Source organism: Nelumbo lutea, chromosome 6 (assembly GCF_056320005.1).
Source record: "Nelumbo lutea isolate HS-2025 chromosome 6, American lotus-T2T, whole genome shotgun sequence".
Lineage (NCBI taxonomy): Eukaryota > Viridiplantae > Streptophyta > Magnoliopsida > Proteales > Nelumbonaceae > Nelumbo > Nelumbo lutea.
The window spans coordinates 70,403,219-70,416,770 of NC_142689.1; the positions used below are offsets into that span (position 1 = coordinate 70,403,219).

General features: G+C 34.4%; 1 protein-coding gene, 1 long non-coding RNA gene and 1 pseudogene across 3 annotated transcripts in view; 2 read left to right on the forward strand and 1 right to left on the reverse strand.

Annotated features, from left to right (window-relative positions):
* The first annotated feature begins 3,366 nt into the window (after positions 1-3,366).
* On the forward strand, positions 3,367-6,629 carry LOC148849536 (protein FAR1-RELATED SEQUENCE 9-like; annotated as a pseudogene).
* A 1,343-nt stretch (positions 6,630-7,972) lies between these two features.
* On the reverse strand, positions 7,973-9,899 carry LOC148849537 (uncharacterized). 2 transcript variants are annotated; one of them, XR_016100341.1, is made up of 3 exons: positions 9,581-9,899; positions 9,297-9,353; positions 7,973-8,321 (listed from the first exon to the last, which is right to left on the reverse strand). It is a non-coding gene; the product is annotated as an uncharacterized LOC148849537 (long non-coding RNA). The 2 variants fall into 2 exon arrangements; XR_016100342.1 differs by lacking the exon at positions 9,297-9,353.
* Positions 9,900-10,058: 159 nt separating this feature from the next.
* The window catches only part of LPA3 (Low PSII Accumulation 3), a 33,965-nt gene continuing 30,471 nt past the window's right edge, over positions 10,059-13,552 (forward strand). Inside the window, exons 1-2 of the mRNA XM_088949378.1 lie at positions 10,059-10,536; positions 11,566-11,596. Coding sequence (XP_088805504.1) covers positions 10,199-10,536; positions 11,566-11,596 — 369 coding nt within the window. The 5' untranslated portion in view covers positions 10,059-10,198. The remainder of the gene's footprint in view (positions 10,537-11,565; positions 11,597-13,552) is intronic.

Genomic DNA, 13,552 nt, shown 5'->3' on the forward strand with positions numbered 1-13,552 from the left:
ACCAGAGCTTGGCTCGTGAGGCTCGCGAGCCGGCTATATATATATTTGATATATAATATATATAATAAAATTATAAAAATTAATATATAATAAAATATTATAACTATTAATTATTATAATTCTTAATTTTTAATATCAAATAAAAGATATTTTTATATATAATTTTTAATTTTTATAAAATATTTTTTCTCAAAATCAAGCTCAAGCCGAGCTTATAAATTTTTTACTCAAGCTGAGCTCGAGCTCAAGGTTCTAACTCGAACCAATCTCGAGCCTTGTAGAACGGTCTTGAGCCGAGCTTGAGCCTAGTACTATTTGGCTCGGCTCGGCTCAAATCCACCCCTATCTAGGTAAATGAGTTGGGATATTGTTTTTTCCATGAGATCCATTAATATAAACACGAACACGGATTCCTTTTTTTTATATGGGTCCGATCAACTTACCTACCCCCATTTATTGGAAAACAAATGCCCCCTAAGAGTAAACTTCAGTTACCCCACTTATTAATTCTAAGGTAATGTTTGGCATCCATGTTGATTCTTCTTTACTGATTGATTTTTGAAATTAGTTTTTTTTTTTTCAAATACTAGCAAAATTTTGTTATCTTGTATCATTTGAGAAGTGGCTTTGAGTATGTTTAGTATTAATTCTCAAAGGGCCAATTATTTTTTGTATTAGAGTTATTATTCAATGCCATATTGGATGTCATGCAATCTTAAAAAAAAGCCGAAATCAATTAAAAATCAAGAAATCACCAAAATAAGTGATCGTTAATAAGGCTGATTTTGCATATGTTTGGCATTGATGATGTAGATGCAACACCATTTTTTACCGTTTTCTTAGAAAACGGTGCTGCTAATGTGTAGGTTGGAAGTGTCATTTTCTGAGAAAACGATGTTTTTTTTTTGTTTGGAGTTGTTGTTGCTAGGTAGGATGTTTCTTGGAGCAACAACAACTTTTTCTAATGGTACCTATGCTCTAAGAAATGTTTTCAGCACTGGTACCCATTATCCAGTGCCACGCCACTACCACCTCACATCCCTGTTGGCAACAATGAGCAGCAGCTCCAGGAAATGCCAAATTAGGCGTTTCTCCAAGCCATGCCTTCCCGATTTCCAAGGCATGGCTTTGAGCACAATTTTTTATGAAAAAGTGGTTCCAAATAAATGTTCGTATCTCGTGAGGGAACGGGATCTACTCCTCACACATGGGCACCTCACAGGCACATGTGCATATGAGGTCGATGCGAGGTGCCCTGTGTGTGTAAGGAGTAGATCCGGTCTCTTCTGGTGAGTATTTGTGAGAAACCTTAGGTAAAGTAAAGCAACAAAGCCTTTCAGTTCAGCAACTTGCTGAACTTCAGCCATTATTGAGTAGTAAGCATGCTAGGTGAGCACATTAAGTAAGGATCTAATAGCGTGCTAACATTTGGCCCAGCTAAAGCACCTTGCATCCAAACTCCAAACGTTTTGTTCTTCCGTTAGTTATTATTTATTATTTTAATATTTGTGTTAAAAATAAAAAACCAAAAACCAAAAAGGAAAACCTGTCCCATTAATGCATCGGTCTCTCCATCTCCAATTTATTTATTATTTTAATAATTGTGTCAAAAATAAAAAACAAAAAAGGAAAACCTATCCCATTAATGCGTCGGTCTCTCCATCTCCAACCTTCTGCCATTTAGGGTTCTTCCACACCTTTGGACCTTCAATGCCATTGCAACTGGTTAGTTGGGGCAGTAGTTCTTCAAGCCCTCACCTGTGATTTCATCTCAAGAAACCCATTCATCCAATCTCTAGCCATCGTATTCCTCATTCGCGGGTTTTGAACTTCTCCCTCCTCTGTACCTTCAACAATTGGAACTGGTTGGTTGGGGCAGTAGTTCTTGAAGCCCTAACCTATGATTTCATCTCATGAAACCCATCCATCCAAGAAACCCATTCATCCGATCTCTAGCCATCTTATATTCGTATTCCTCATTCGCGGGTTCTGAATTTCTGCTATGGGCATTGCTTTTTAAGGTGCAAAAGGGCAAGAGAACTACAAGATTATCATAAATTTGTAAGTAGAAACACCTGTATTAACTTATGAGTTTGTCAGAATAGTTTATGCATATTCCTAGAAAATTGATTAATGTCTTTTTGTCAAAATTAATTATCTATTTTTTTTGTCAGAACTTTAATAATTTGTTTTTCTCAATAAACAAAAACGACAAGACAAATGCAGTAGCCATTAAAATTCATTTATGCTAGTATCATAAAATAAACAATTTCTAGAAAAACTAGTACTTTACTTAAAAGCTATTTATTTTTGGCGAATGCTCTAATTTTGGAGAATTAATATATAATAAAGTATTACATGTTATAATTTTAGAGAATATTTCTTATGCTCTGACTGAATTCTCTAATTTGCCATTCTTCCTCAACGTAGAGATGTAAATCAAGTTGGGTTTGGGTCAGCTTGGCACAACACGACATGATGGCATGTGGGTTGTGCCAGGCCCAGCACGATGGTCCGTGCCGTGTTGGGCCTAGGGTTTTAGGTCCGTAGGTCAGGCCGGCACAACACAACCGAGTGGGCCATGCCTTCTACGACCCGCATGCTGGCACGGCCCAGCCCACAGCCCGACCCAAATAAAATCAAATTCGAATAATTTGAATATCTAATCAGTTGAATTCGGATATCCTATTCTTACCGAATAATTAATCGGATTCGAATTCGGATATGACCTGATTTGATTCGATAAGTATCCAAATTTGACCTACTATTTAATTCTTATATATTTTATATTTTATATAATATATATAATAATTAAGTTATATAAATAATTTATATATTTATATACTTTATATCAATAAAATATTTATTTTATATATTTACTAATTATCTAAAATAATTAATTAATCGAATTCAAATTGAATCGAATATTTGAATATTTAATTGGATTTGAATTCAAATATTAATTTTCAATATCCGTTAGATATCAAATCGAATTCGGATATCGGATTTTCTAATCGGATTCGAATTCCAATATTGTCTAATCTGATTCAAATTCGATCCGTTTATGCCCCTAGTGTCGTGCCAGCCCGACACAACCCGTTTTACACCTCTACCTCAACATATTTGACATAAAGATAAAACCAATTTTTACTTTATATCAAACTTATTAAACCATGTACTTGAATTTATAATTTTCAAACAAAATGTTCAAGAAAAAACAATCCCATAGTAGCCTATATTATATATTGTTTCTTATTATTATAATTTACCTTCTTTTTGTTAAATTGATGCTTTTTTTCCATTTTTATGTGTTTAATAAGTAGGTAAAATATTTTTGTCATGTCTAATAGAATAGTCAAAAGGAATATGGAGGTTGGTCCTCACTCCAAGTGTAGGCAGAATTTTTTTTTAGGTGGGGGAAAATGTCAAGATATTGACATTACTGATATTGAGGCAAATGATGCAACCAAAGTAGATGAATTATCAAGTCCTACTGAGCTAAATACGGGAAAATATAGTATTGCTAAAGTGCATGAAATTGAAGGCCAACAGATATTTGATGAAAGTATAAAGAAAAGGTTCAAGGAAAAATGTTCCCTTGTTCCTAAAGAGTGGACCCTGAAGATTGACATGGTGTTTAAAACAGAAGAAGCATATGAATTTTGTAATAGGTATGCTGGAAAGGTAGGATTTAATGTTCGAAAAGCCAATAGAATTCTATGCTCTTGGATTGGTAAAGCAAGATTTAGAAAATTTTGTTGGTCTAGAGAGGGGAAGCGTATCCAAGATAAACCTGGATTCATTGCCAAACGACCCCAAGCGGAAACAAGATGTGGGTGTGTGGTAGAAATGAAGATACGCCATCGAGAATATGGTTTCTATCATATGTTTTCTTTTAATGTGAATCATAATCATATTGTTACAACCCCTAAAAAAACACACATGCTAAGATCACAAAGAAGTATTTTAGAGATACAAGCAGCCCATGTTTAAAGAGCTGATGATTCAGGAATAGCTCCCAAAGCAACAATGGAACTAATGGCCAAGGTGGCTGGTGGACGGGAAAAAGTTGGATTCACTTTTATGGATCTTAAGAATTATTTGCATTCATATCTGACTAGGAAGATGGAGAAGGGAGAAGCAGGTGGTGTTTTACAATACTTTCAAGACATGCAATCAAAAGATCCTTCTTTTGTATATGCAATACAATTGGATCAAGCTGAATTAGTCACAAATTTGTTTTGGGCAGATGGTCAAATGATAGTAGGCTATGGTCATTTTGGTGATGTTATATGTTTTGATACAACGTATAGAACAAACAATGAAAATAGACCATTTGCAATGTTTGTGGGGGTGAACGATTATATGCAATCAATAATTTTGGGTGTTGCATTGTTGTATGATGAAACTGTAGAAATATTTGAGTGGCTATTTAAGACTTTCATCAAAACAATGAGTGGAAAACAACCAAAGACAATTCTAACTGATGATGATGCAATTATGGCAAATGCAATCAATTTGGTATTACTAGAAATAAATCATCGATTATGTGTTTGGCATATGTTTCAAAATGCTGCAAAACACCTTAGTGGTGTTTTTGAAAATTTTAAGACATTTTCTAAAGATTTTAGCAATTGTGTTTATGATTATGAGGATGTAAATGAATTTGAAGATGCATGGGAAAAGATGATTAAGAGGTATAACCTCCAAGAGAATGATTGGTTGCAAAAGTTATATGATAAAAGGCATAAATGGGCTTTAGTATTTGGGCGACAAACATTTTCTGTTGGTATGAGCACCACACAGAGAAGTGAGAGCATGAATAGTTGTCTTAAAAAATATGTCAAAATTAAGCATGATTTATCAAGACTCCTTCGACATTTTGAGAGAGTAGTTGCTAATAGGCGATATGAAGAGTTAAAAGCTGAATTTGCAGCAACACAAAACATCCCAACCTTGATTGCAAAGGTGGATATATTGAATTATTTTCTCTTATATATACTCCTCCCTATTTTTTTCCTTGTTTTACAATGAAGTAATGCAACAACTCAATTGTAGTATTGAAGAAGATTATGTTGTACGTGGAACATCAACTAAGTATATTGTTAGTGTGTCTGGAAAAAGTCGTCGGCACACGGTCATTTTTGACTCAGTAGATGGTTTGGTCAATTGTAGTTGTAAAACATTTGAATATATGGGGATCTTATGTGGGCATGCATTGAAAGTACTTGATTGTAGATGCATTAAAATGATTCCCCCATGCTATATACTAAAAAGATGGACTATTGATGCAAAGGTGATAATTGTTGAAACATCTCATGACTCTATTACATGTGTTGATCAAAACATAAAAAGAGCAATGTATTAGAAAGAAATGAATTGTTTGTTTTCCCAAATAGCAAATAGAGCTGCACATTCTAAGAATGCTTACAATATTGTTATGGAGACTATAGAAAAGTTTTTAAAAGAAGTGACAGAATGTTTGAAACATACAACATTTGACCAATCATCTATTTCACTAGAGGACATGGAAGCTGAAATTAATGACAATAGTAGCTCTCCTTCATTACATGTTGATAAAATATGTGGGGATATTGTTGGCAAAAATGTCAATTTTGTTGAAGAAGGGACCTCAACAATAGTGAAAGGAATTAAACACAAGAATGTGCGTTCTTCTAAGAGGCCAAAAAATGCTTTAGAAAAAGCCATAGCAAAGAGAACAAAGTGGAAAAAGAATCATATTGCCAAAGAAAGTTCTACCCAACAACCTATATGGGTATCTTTTTATTTAATTCATCAATTAAAAATATTTTTTATGTCTGACAATTATTTATTAAATTGTTTTGATCTAGGAATATGGAGATGGAGGCAGCCCAAAACATGTGCCTCCAAAGAAGACAAAAAGGACAAGAACACAACAATCTAATCAACCTTTCTCATCAATACAGGTATATCTTTGATTAAATTTATTTAAATAATATATTAATATTTTTATATTAAAATTCCTATTATATAGGAATCAGGGTTCGAGAAAAATAATGAAAATGTCACAATGAGAAATCAACAAAACATTGTTTCACATCACATTCGTATAAGTTACAACTCATCAACTCTCTCATGATTCATACAAACTTATTTTTTCTTGATGATTTAATTATTCTTATGTGATTTTCATATTCAAGATTGGTTTGGAGAATGGTCATGCTCATATTGTACCTTTATTACTTCAGGTAATTATTTTGAATAGTTTATATATCTTAAACATATTCTATTTTTATAATTAGAAGTGTTTATTATATTTTTATGTATTTGTCCTAGCCACAAAACATATTCACATATGGACATGTGAACTCCTTTGCTAATGATCCTAGTATGTCTCAGTTGTTGTAAGTAGCTAATATACATGTTTAAAGAAATACAATAATAGTTTTTCTTATTTTCTATGGTTTTACTATTTGTTTAATTGTCTTCGTATAAGCATAGATATCTGCTACTGCTTTTAGATTGAATATATTCTTAAACATACTTTAAATGATATATACAATTTGTAGGGATCGTTAGAGATTGGAGTATCCCAACAAACAATGGCTTGCAGCAATTTAGAAGATGTAGAGGAAAATAATGACTGATACCCTAGGTGAAAACTCGTATCAATTCATGATATCTAGTGTAGGTAAAAAGTGGAAAAGGGTGTTTCCTCTAGTTAAGTTATCTACGTCATTTAAATTTTATTAAGTATCAGATCTTTTTGTTGTATTTGAATGCAGGAATTGAAGGGCATAGAGATAAAGGAATACAAGAGATACTTAGACAATTCTTTTCTATGAAATCTGATTGCATATAATTGTACAAAAGCCTTGCAATTCTCTTTTGGAAGCATGGCTATGATTTTTGATATAGTTTCTTTCTATACATGCTAAGCACATATTTTATAGCTTCTTTTATTGGTAATTTTTTTATAGTTTCTTTGGTTAATAATATCAGGGTAACCAAGGAAGTAATTATTTTTAAGGATATTTTACTTAGCATGTTTTTATTGATTTTTTCTTCTGTTTAGTTGGGATATGAATTGAGTATTGACCTTTCATTCGATACTAATTCAAGCTTGGAATTTGGAATTTATATCCTTTCAATGAGCTTAGTGTGTTTGGGGAAGCTTTTTCTTGCTACTATATATGCAAAATTTATGGATTTTTTCTTTGTTTTTGCACCAAAAGGTAACACTTAATTTGAGAGGTTTAGTTTGGTTGGGTAGAATTGGAATTTGACTCCAATTCTTGGTGGAATGACATTCCCCCATTCCCCCCTCCCTAGGGAAGAAGAATCCCCTACTAGCTTATTTCAATTTAGGTGGGGGAATAGACCAATTTCGATTTCGATTATGATTATGATCCAAATGGACCCGTAGTTCTTAACTCTCATAAAAGAAAGTATTAATAAAAACTACACATTATTTGATGGGTAATACGAGATTTCATCATTCCCGCAATGGAATGATTTATTAATATTTATATTAATTGGAAATCTAACCATAGTTGCGAAGAGACAATGATTTATTAATATTTATATTAATTGGAAATCTAACCATAGTTGCGAAGAGACAATGATTTATTAATATTTATATTAAAATAAGATATCCATATAAAATAAGATTGTTACATTCCAAGTAGTTATGGTTGAGGCTGTGCTTAGTTTGAAAGAACCAAAATTTGAGGGAAATTTTAAAAAACTCTACTTTAACATGTCAGTCTTTTATTTTCTAGTAAATCAAACATAGCCTAATAAATTGACATAAAGTATGCAACTTAGGAGTCAAAAGAGTTGCAATTAGGGTTCAAATTGCCCATTTGGTATTGACAAATTACTAATTTCCATTACATTTAGTAATACAATCTCATAATTTTTTTTGGTAATCCAATCCCGACCATAAATTTCATATGAACACAACAAGAAGAAAAAAAACTTCGGATAATTTGTTGTCTCAAATATAACTTAGCCATATCTTTACATAATTAATAATACTCATGCTGAAGTCTATTGTTTTAGCCATATCGTCAATAAAATAACAATATTATAATAAGTATAATGCATTTGACATGTTATTAATTTTAATCTATCCGCCAAGAGGGAAACTTGCTTCTCAAAACATTCCATACTACTGTTCTCTTATTGTGATACTTGCGCTTCGAACTACTCCAAAACTTTGCTTTTTGCATCCAACCATCTTCCAAGCAATAAATTTGTCTATCCACTTGATGCATATGCTAATTAAGACATGTCTTGAAAATTGTGTAGGATGCATCAATAAAAAATTACATCTTCTACTCCTCATACAAAAGGCAAAAAAACATGAAAATTAGGTATGAGATAGAATGCAATTAGCACAAAAATGAAAAGCATATTGAGGAGATTTTTTACTAGCCTTGTGTTGCATGTTCTTGTAATATGTTCTTATAAGAGTTAAGAGAAGAAAATAAATTCAAGAAAAAATTTCAAGGACAAATTTCCAACATCTTAATGTTGTTGGTAGCAAATAAAGTTCATAAAGAAACAAGTTGATTCTAAAAAAAACAAGTTGCAGAAACCATAATCTAAGCTAATCATTCTCACAAGTCATCCCAATCAATTGTTTAAATTGTTTTGTTCTATCTATGGACATGTTTTAAAGTTGTTTGTATTTGAGCATTTAACCAGATAGTCCAAGAGCTACTAGTTCTGCACCAACAACTAAGAAACAAACATAACCCTTTTTAATGATTAACCAAGTGATATCCCAACTCAATTCTAATCCAAGTACACCTATATCCTACAATACAAATTGAAGTTGCAAGGGAAAAATGCTGTATATAGAAAAAGTTACAAAGAACAAAGATTTGTATTAGTTACTTTTAACTAATAAGGTTTATTAGTGATGAGGACCATTGTAGATGATTCCATACCAAACTAGTTAATAAGTATGCTAAATCCAATCTTACCAAGCTGTTGAACAACATAACGCCCAAGAAACCCAATAGCTCCAAATACAGTTGCAACAATGCCACTTCCAAATTGAATAAATATTTCAACTTAAACAACAAAATTGCAAATGGACCAAAATGAAAGTTTCTTTTTTGATAGGTAAATGAATGTTTATTCTTTTTGACACTTACCCTTGTAGTCTAATGTCTAAACAAGTCCAAATGCATTAATAGTAATCAAACAGAGCAAACCATCTTTATAGGACTCTTCCAATCAAATTAAAAGGGATTAAATCACTATGTTTCAATTAAAAGAAAAAAAAATGGTAAAGAACATACGCCATAGATGATCTCCCACCAGTACCTTTGCAACAAGATGGGGAGGGTCGATCCATACTGCGAATGATCAGTAACATAATTTGCATTTCCAATCAATATATCATGATTTGAACTTATGGTTACAGAGATCAAATCCCACAAAAATCCAACAAAACCATTCCAAAAAATCAGGAATTTGTGTTTTATTTGAAATCCCATGTTGTTTATGCAAATTCCTAAAGAAATGAAAGTGGGAGATAAATTGAAACCATAAAGCAAGTATAGCGATGATAGACTATAGTCACCTGAGATTTGATGGATGGGTTTCTTGAGATGAAATTGCAGGTAAGGGCTTCAAGAACTGTTGCCCCAACCAACCAGTTGCAACTGTTGAAGGTGTAGAGGTGGGAGAAGTTTAGAACCTGCGAATGAGGAATACGATGGCTAAAGATTGGATGAATGGATTTCTTGAGATGAAATTGCAGGTGAGGGCTTGAAGAACTACTGCCCCAACTAACCAGTTGCAATGGCGCTGAAGGTCCAGAGGTGTGGAAGAACCCTAAGCAGCAAAAGGTTGGAGATGGAGATGGAAAGACCATTATTGGGACAGGTTTTCCTTTTTAGTTTTTAGGTTTTTATTTTTGACACAAATATTAAAATAATAAATAAATTGGAGATGGAAAGACCAAGGCATTAATGGGACAGATTTTCCTTTTTGGTTTTTGGTTTTATTTTTAACACAAATATTAAAATAATAAATAATAACGGAAGAACAAAACATTTGAAGTGTGGATGCAAGGCGCTTTTAACATGCTTACTACATCCGGAACCCGTCGTAACATGTCTGTTATCCAAAGTAAGGACGGGTGACGTAGTCCCACTCTTTTATCCACTAATCGTTTCTCCTCTCTCGCAGAAGTGAGATGGCCACAGCCATGGCCTTCTCGTCATGTCATCTGCGCCCTCTCTTGCCCCCGTTTTCTCAGTTTCGAACGTCTCAACCTGCTCTCCTGCATCTTCGTCCTTCGTTCTCTGTGATCACCAGCTCTCCACTTTTTCAGTTTTCTTTTGTGCGAAGATCTTTCTTGAGCTTCCGCAACTACGTGGTTCGAAGTAGCAGCAAAGAAACTCCAGATTTCGATCCCAAAGCCGGAGTCGCAGTCTATAAGCCAAAATCTTACGAAGCTCTTGTCACAGATGCCGCAAATTCTCTTGTTTACGCTCTCGAAAATGGGAAGAACCGTCTAGAGATTGATTTTCCGTGAGTTTTCCTGTTACCACTTTTTTCCCCTCCTTTTCTAGTTCTTTCTCTTGTTTTCCCTTTTAATTTCTTGTAAATATTTAACACTGATTCATCATTCATCCACTGAGATCCATTTCATTTGAATCTGGGTTTTTAGTGTTTGTAGCCGTATTCATTTAATTATTAGCACCACGAAGCAAGGCAAGGTCTCCACTGCTTGTGGAAGGACTATTAGTTCTACGATGAAATGAAAGCATTTAATCCCAGCTGTGGCTTAGGCATTTGAAGCTCAGTCTTCACTTTAGACTCTCGCATGGATGCATGTACCAGGTTAAACACATATTGCTTGATCACTTGGGAAGTGCGTCTTGCATTACTGCATAAATGGCTGAATGCATGTAATGGTACTCTCTTGGGAAGTGGTCAGGTCATAGCACACAGCTTGACGATGGACAAGGGGACTTCCTAACCCAAATGTTGCTCATAAGGGAGACTGTAGAAGCCGAAGAAGGACATGAAATCTGTAATATTTCCGAGTTCACATTTGACTGAATCAGACCATAATAATGGACTAGTGAACAGAGTAAGCAAGCCTTTTTTTTTTTTTGCATCCAGGTTTCCTCCGACAGAATTTAATGGAGACCTAGATTCTCCTGAGTTCCAACTTCCACGCTCGAGTTTGACTACTCAGACCAAAAGGAATGGATTAGGTAACAAGTTGCCCGTAAAATACTAATAGAGACCTTGGGTTGCACTCAGCTATGGTTTTCTTAATCCTGAACCTTATAGGACCTTTCTTTAACCAAGTTGTGCAATATTGTCGATAGGCTTGGATTTGAGGATAGAGATGCATCATCCCTCTCTCTTTCGCATTGAGGGTTCCAATTATCTCAAAAAGTACATGCTCCTCTAGGATTGGATTCGATATCTATCTATTTATTTATTTTCTGAGATTCCTGATCTCATTTATACATTTGTGTGGGTTCCATTATATCTCTGTTTTGACACATGTTTCTTTTTTCTATGTTTTTTCACAATGGTCGCCAGTCCTTTGCCTACCAACATTTCTTCTTACAAGGTACCTATGTGACTTTTGATCTTCCTCTTCGGATAAGTTAGTACTCTGTTTTGGAAGTAACAATTCACGTTGAGGATCTAATTTACTATTTGTGGTCCAATGATTGATTGATATATGCAAAGAATTTCTGAAATCCTAACTATCATGGCATTATGTGATATGCATGTTCTTACCATTTCTTTGAAGATAACACAAATTGGAATTATCCTTTTCTATACTTTCGTTGACTGAAATAGCATCCAGAATTTGTCTTTTTCTTTTTTATAATATTCACCGACATTTTGTCAAAATTATGTAATCTATAGAATTCATTTTATAGATATTTCATGACCTCTTTAATTGTAAAATTTCATGGAAAATGTCAAGGTAGTTGCATTCCATGGGCTGGTGTTGTTGGATCCTTTTTGTGTATCAGGATCCTCTAGACCTGCGTGTGGTGATTATCACCATAATTATGCATCATGGGTATAAAAATTAGCAAAAGTAAGAGTAGAGTATTTGTAAGTAAATTCTACTTCTAGAGAATGAATCCTAGATACCAGATTCATATTTTTATCCTAAGTATTGTAAATAGACTGGGCCATTCAGTAACATATTAAAATATATATATTTTAGTTATAAAGAACATTAATAATTTATGGAGATCATTTTTTTTTTTGATCAATAACACTTTCATTAACTCATCAAAAGAAGATTTACAATAGGAAGACAAACACGCTTATCTACCAAGAGCAACAAAGAACCTCAAGAAAAGAAAAAAAGAAAGAAAACACACTATAGTTACAACTTAGCCCAAAAAAGTGAATCCCTTTCTGCCCCTTGTTTAGCTAAACCGTCAGCTAGGAAATTAGCCGATCTTTTAACCCAAAGTATCTTAACTTCCATCTCCCGCACCAGCCACTTGAATTTCCTCCTCTCGTTATTGTACTTCCATAAGCCATTGTGATCTTTAATCAGCCACCCTATCACCACCTCTGAATCCTCTTCAATTAAGAGTTTCCTGATGTTCAACTCCTTAGCTTTCTGTACTCATTCCATAACTGCAAAGATCTCAGCTCTAAGGGAGTCACCCACTCCAATTGGGCCTAAGAACATAGCAGAAATGACCCCATTTTCATCCCTAAAAACACCCCCAATCCCCGATTTTCCCGAATTTCCCCTGTTACACCCATCAAAGTTTAGTTTCACGAATCCACTAGGTGGAGGGGTCCAAGTCACAGTCATTACTGCCTTAGTTTGTGTGCAATTTGCAATTTCACCCCACTTCCTCAACATGTCATCCACAGTGTAGTCTGTGAAAAGCTCCAAAGATTTCAGCCACTGTATCGCCCTAATATGAATGATAGCCCTCAAATCTGCTGCTCCTCTCTGAGCTTCTGAGAATATCCTGGAGTTTCTTTCTTCCCAAAGTGTCCAACATACTGCAGCCCTTAGTCCTCTCCACATTGTCCTTCCCCTTTTTATCCGCCACCTAAAAAGAGAAGGGGAAAAAAGGCCTTGCAATTCTGATGGGGTATTCCAACTACATCCAAATAGGGACAAAGCCCATTCCCAAATTGACCTCGCAAAATGGCAAGACACCAATAGGTGAAAACCAGTCTCCCCATCCGCTTTACAAAGAACACACCATTGAGTTGACAAACAAGTATTGGGTTTCTTCTTTTGGAGTAGATCACCAGTGTTGATTCTTTCCAGATAGGCTTCCCAACAAAAACTACCAACCCTAAGAGGTATTGCTCTGCACCAAACCTCATTAATAGGAAAAGGAGGGAAGGTAGGACTGGTGGATTGACTTAAGACTTTGAAGAAAGAAGCACAAGAAAAAATGCCGTTGGGAGAAGGTGTCCAAATTCTAGAATCCGCCCTAGTGGGGTCTAAGACAATGTTATCAAGAATTGCAATAAGGCTCAAAATAATGTCAAAGTCTAAGTCCCTCAAATCCTGTCTTAGACCCAA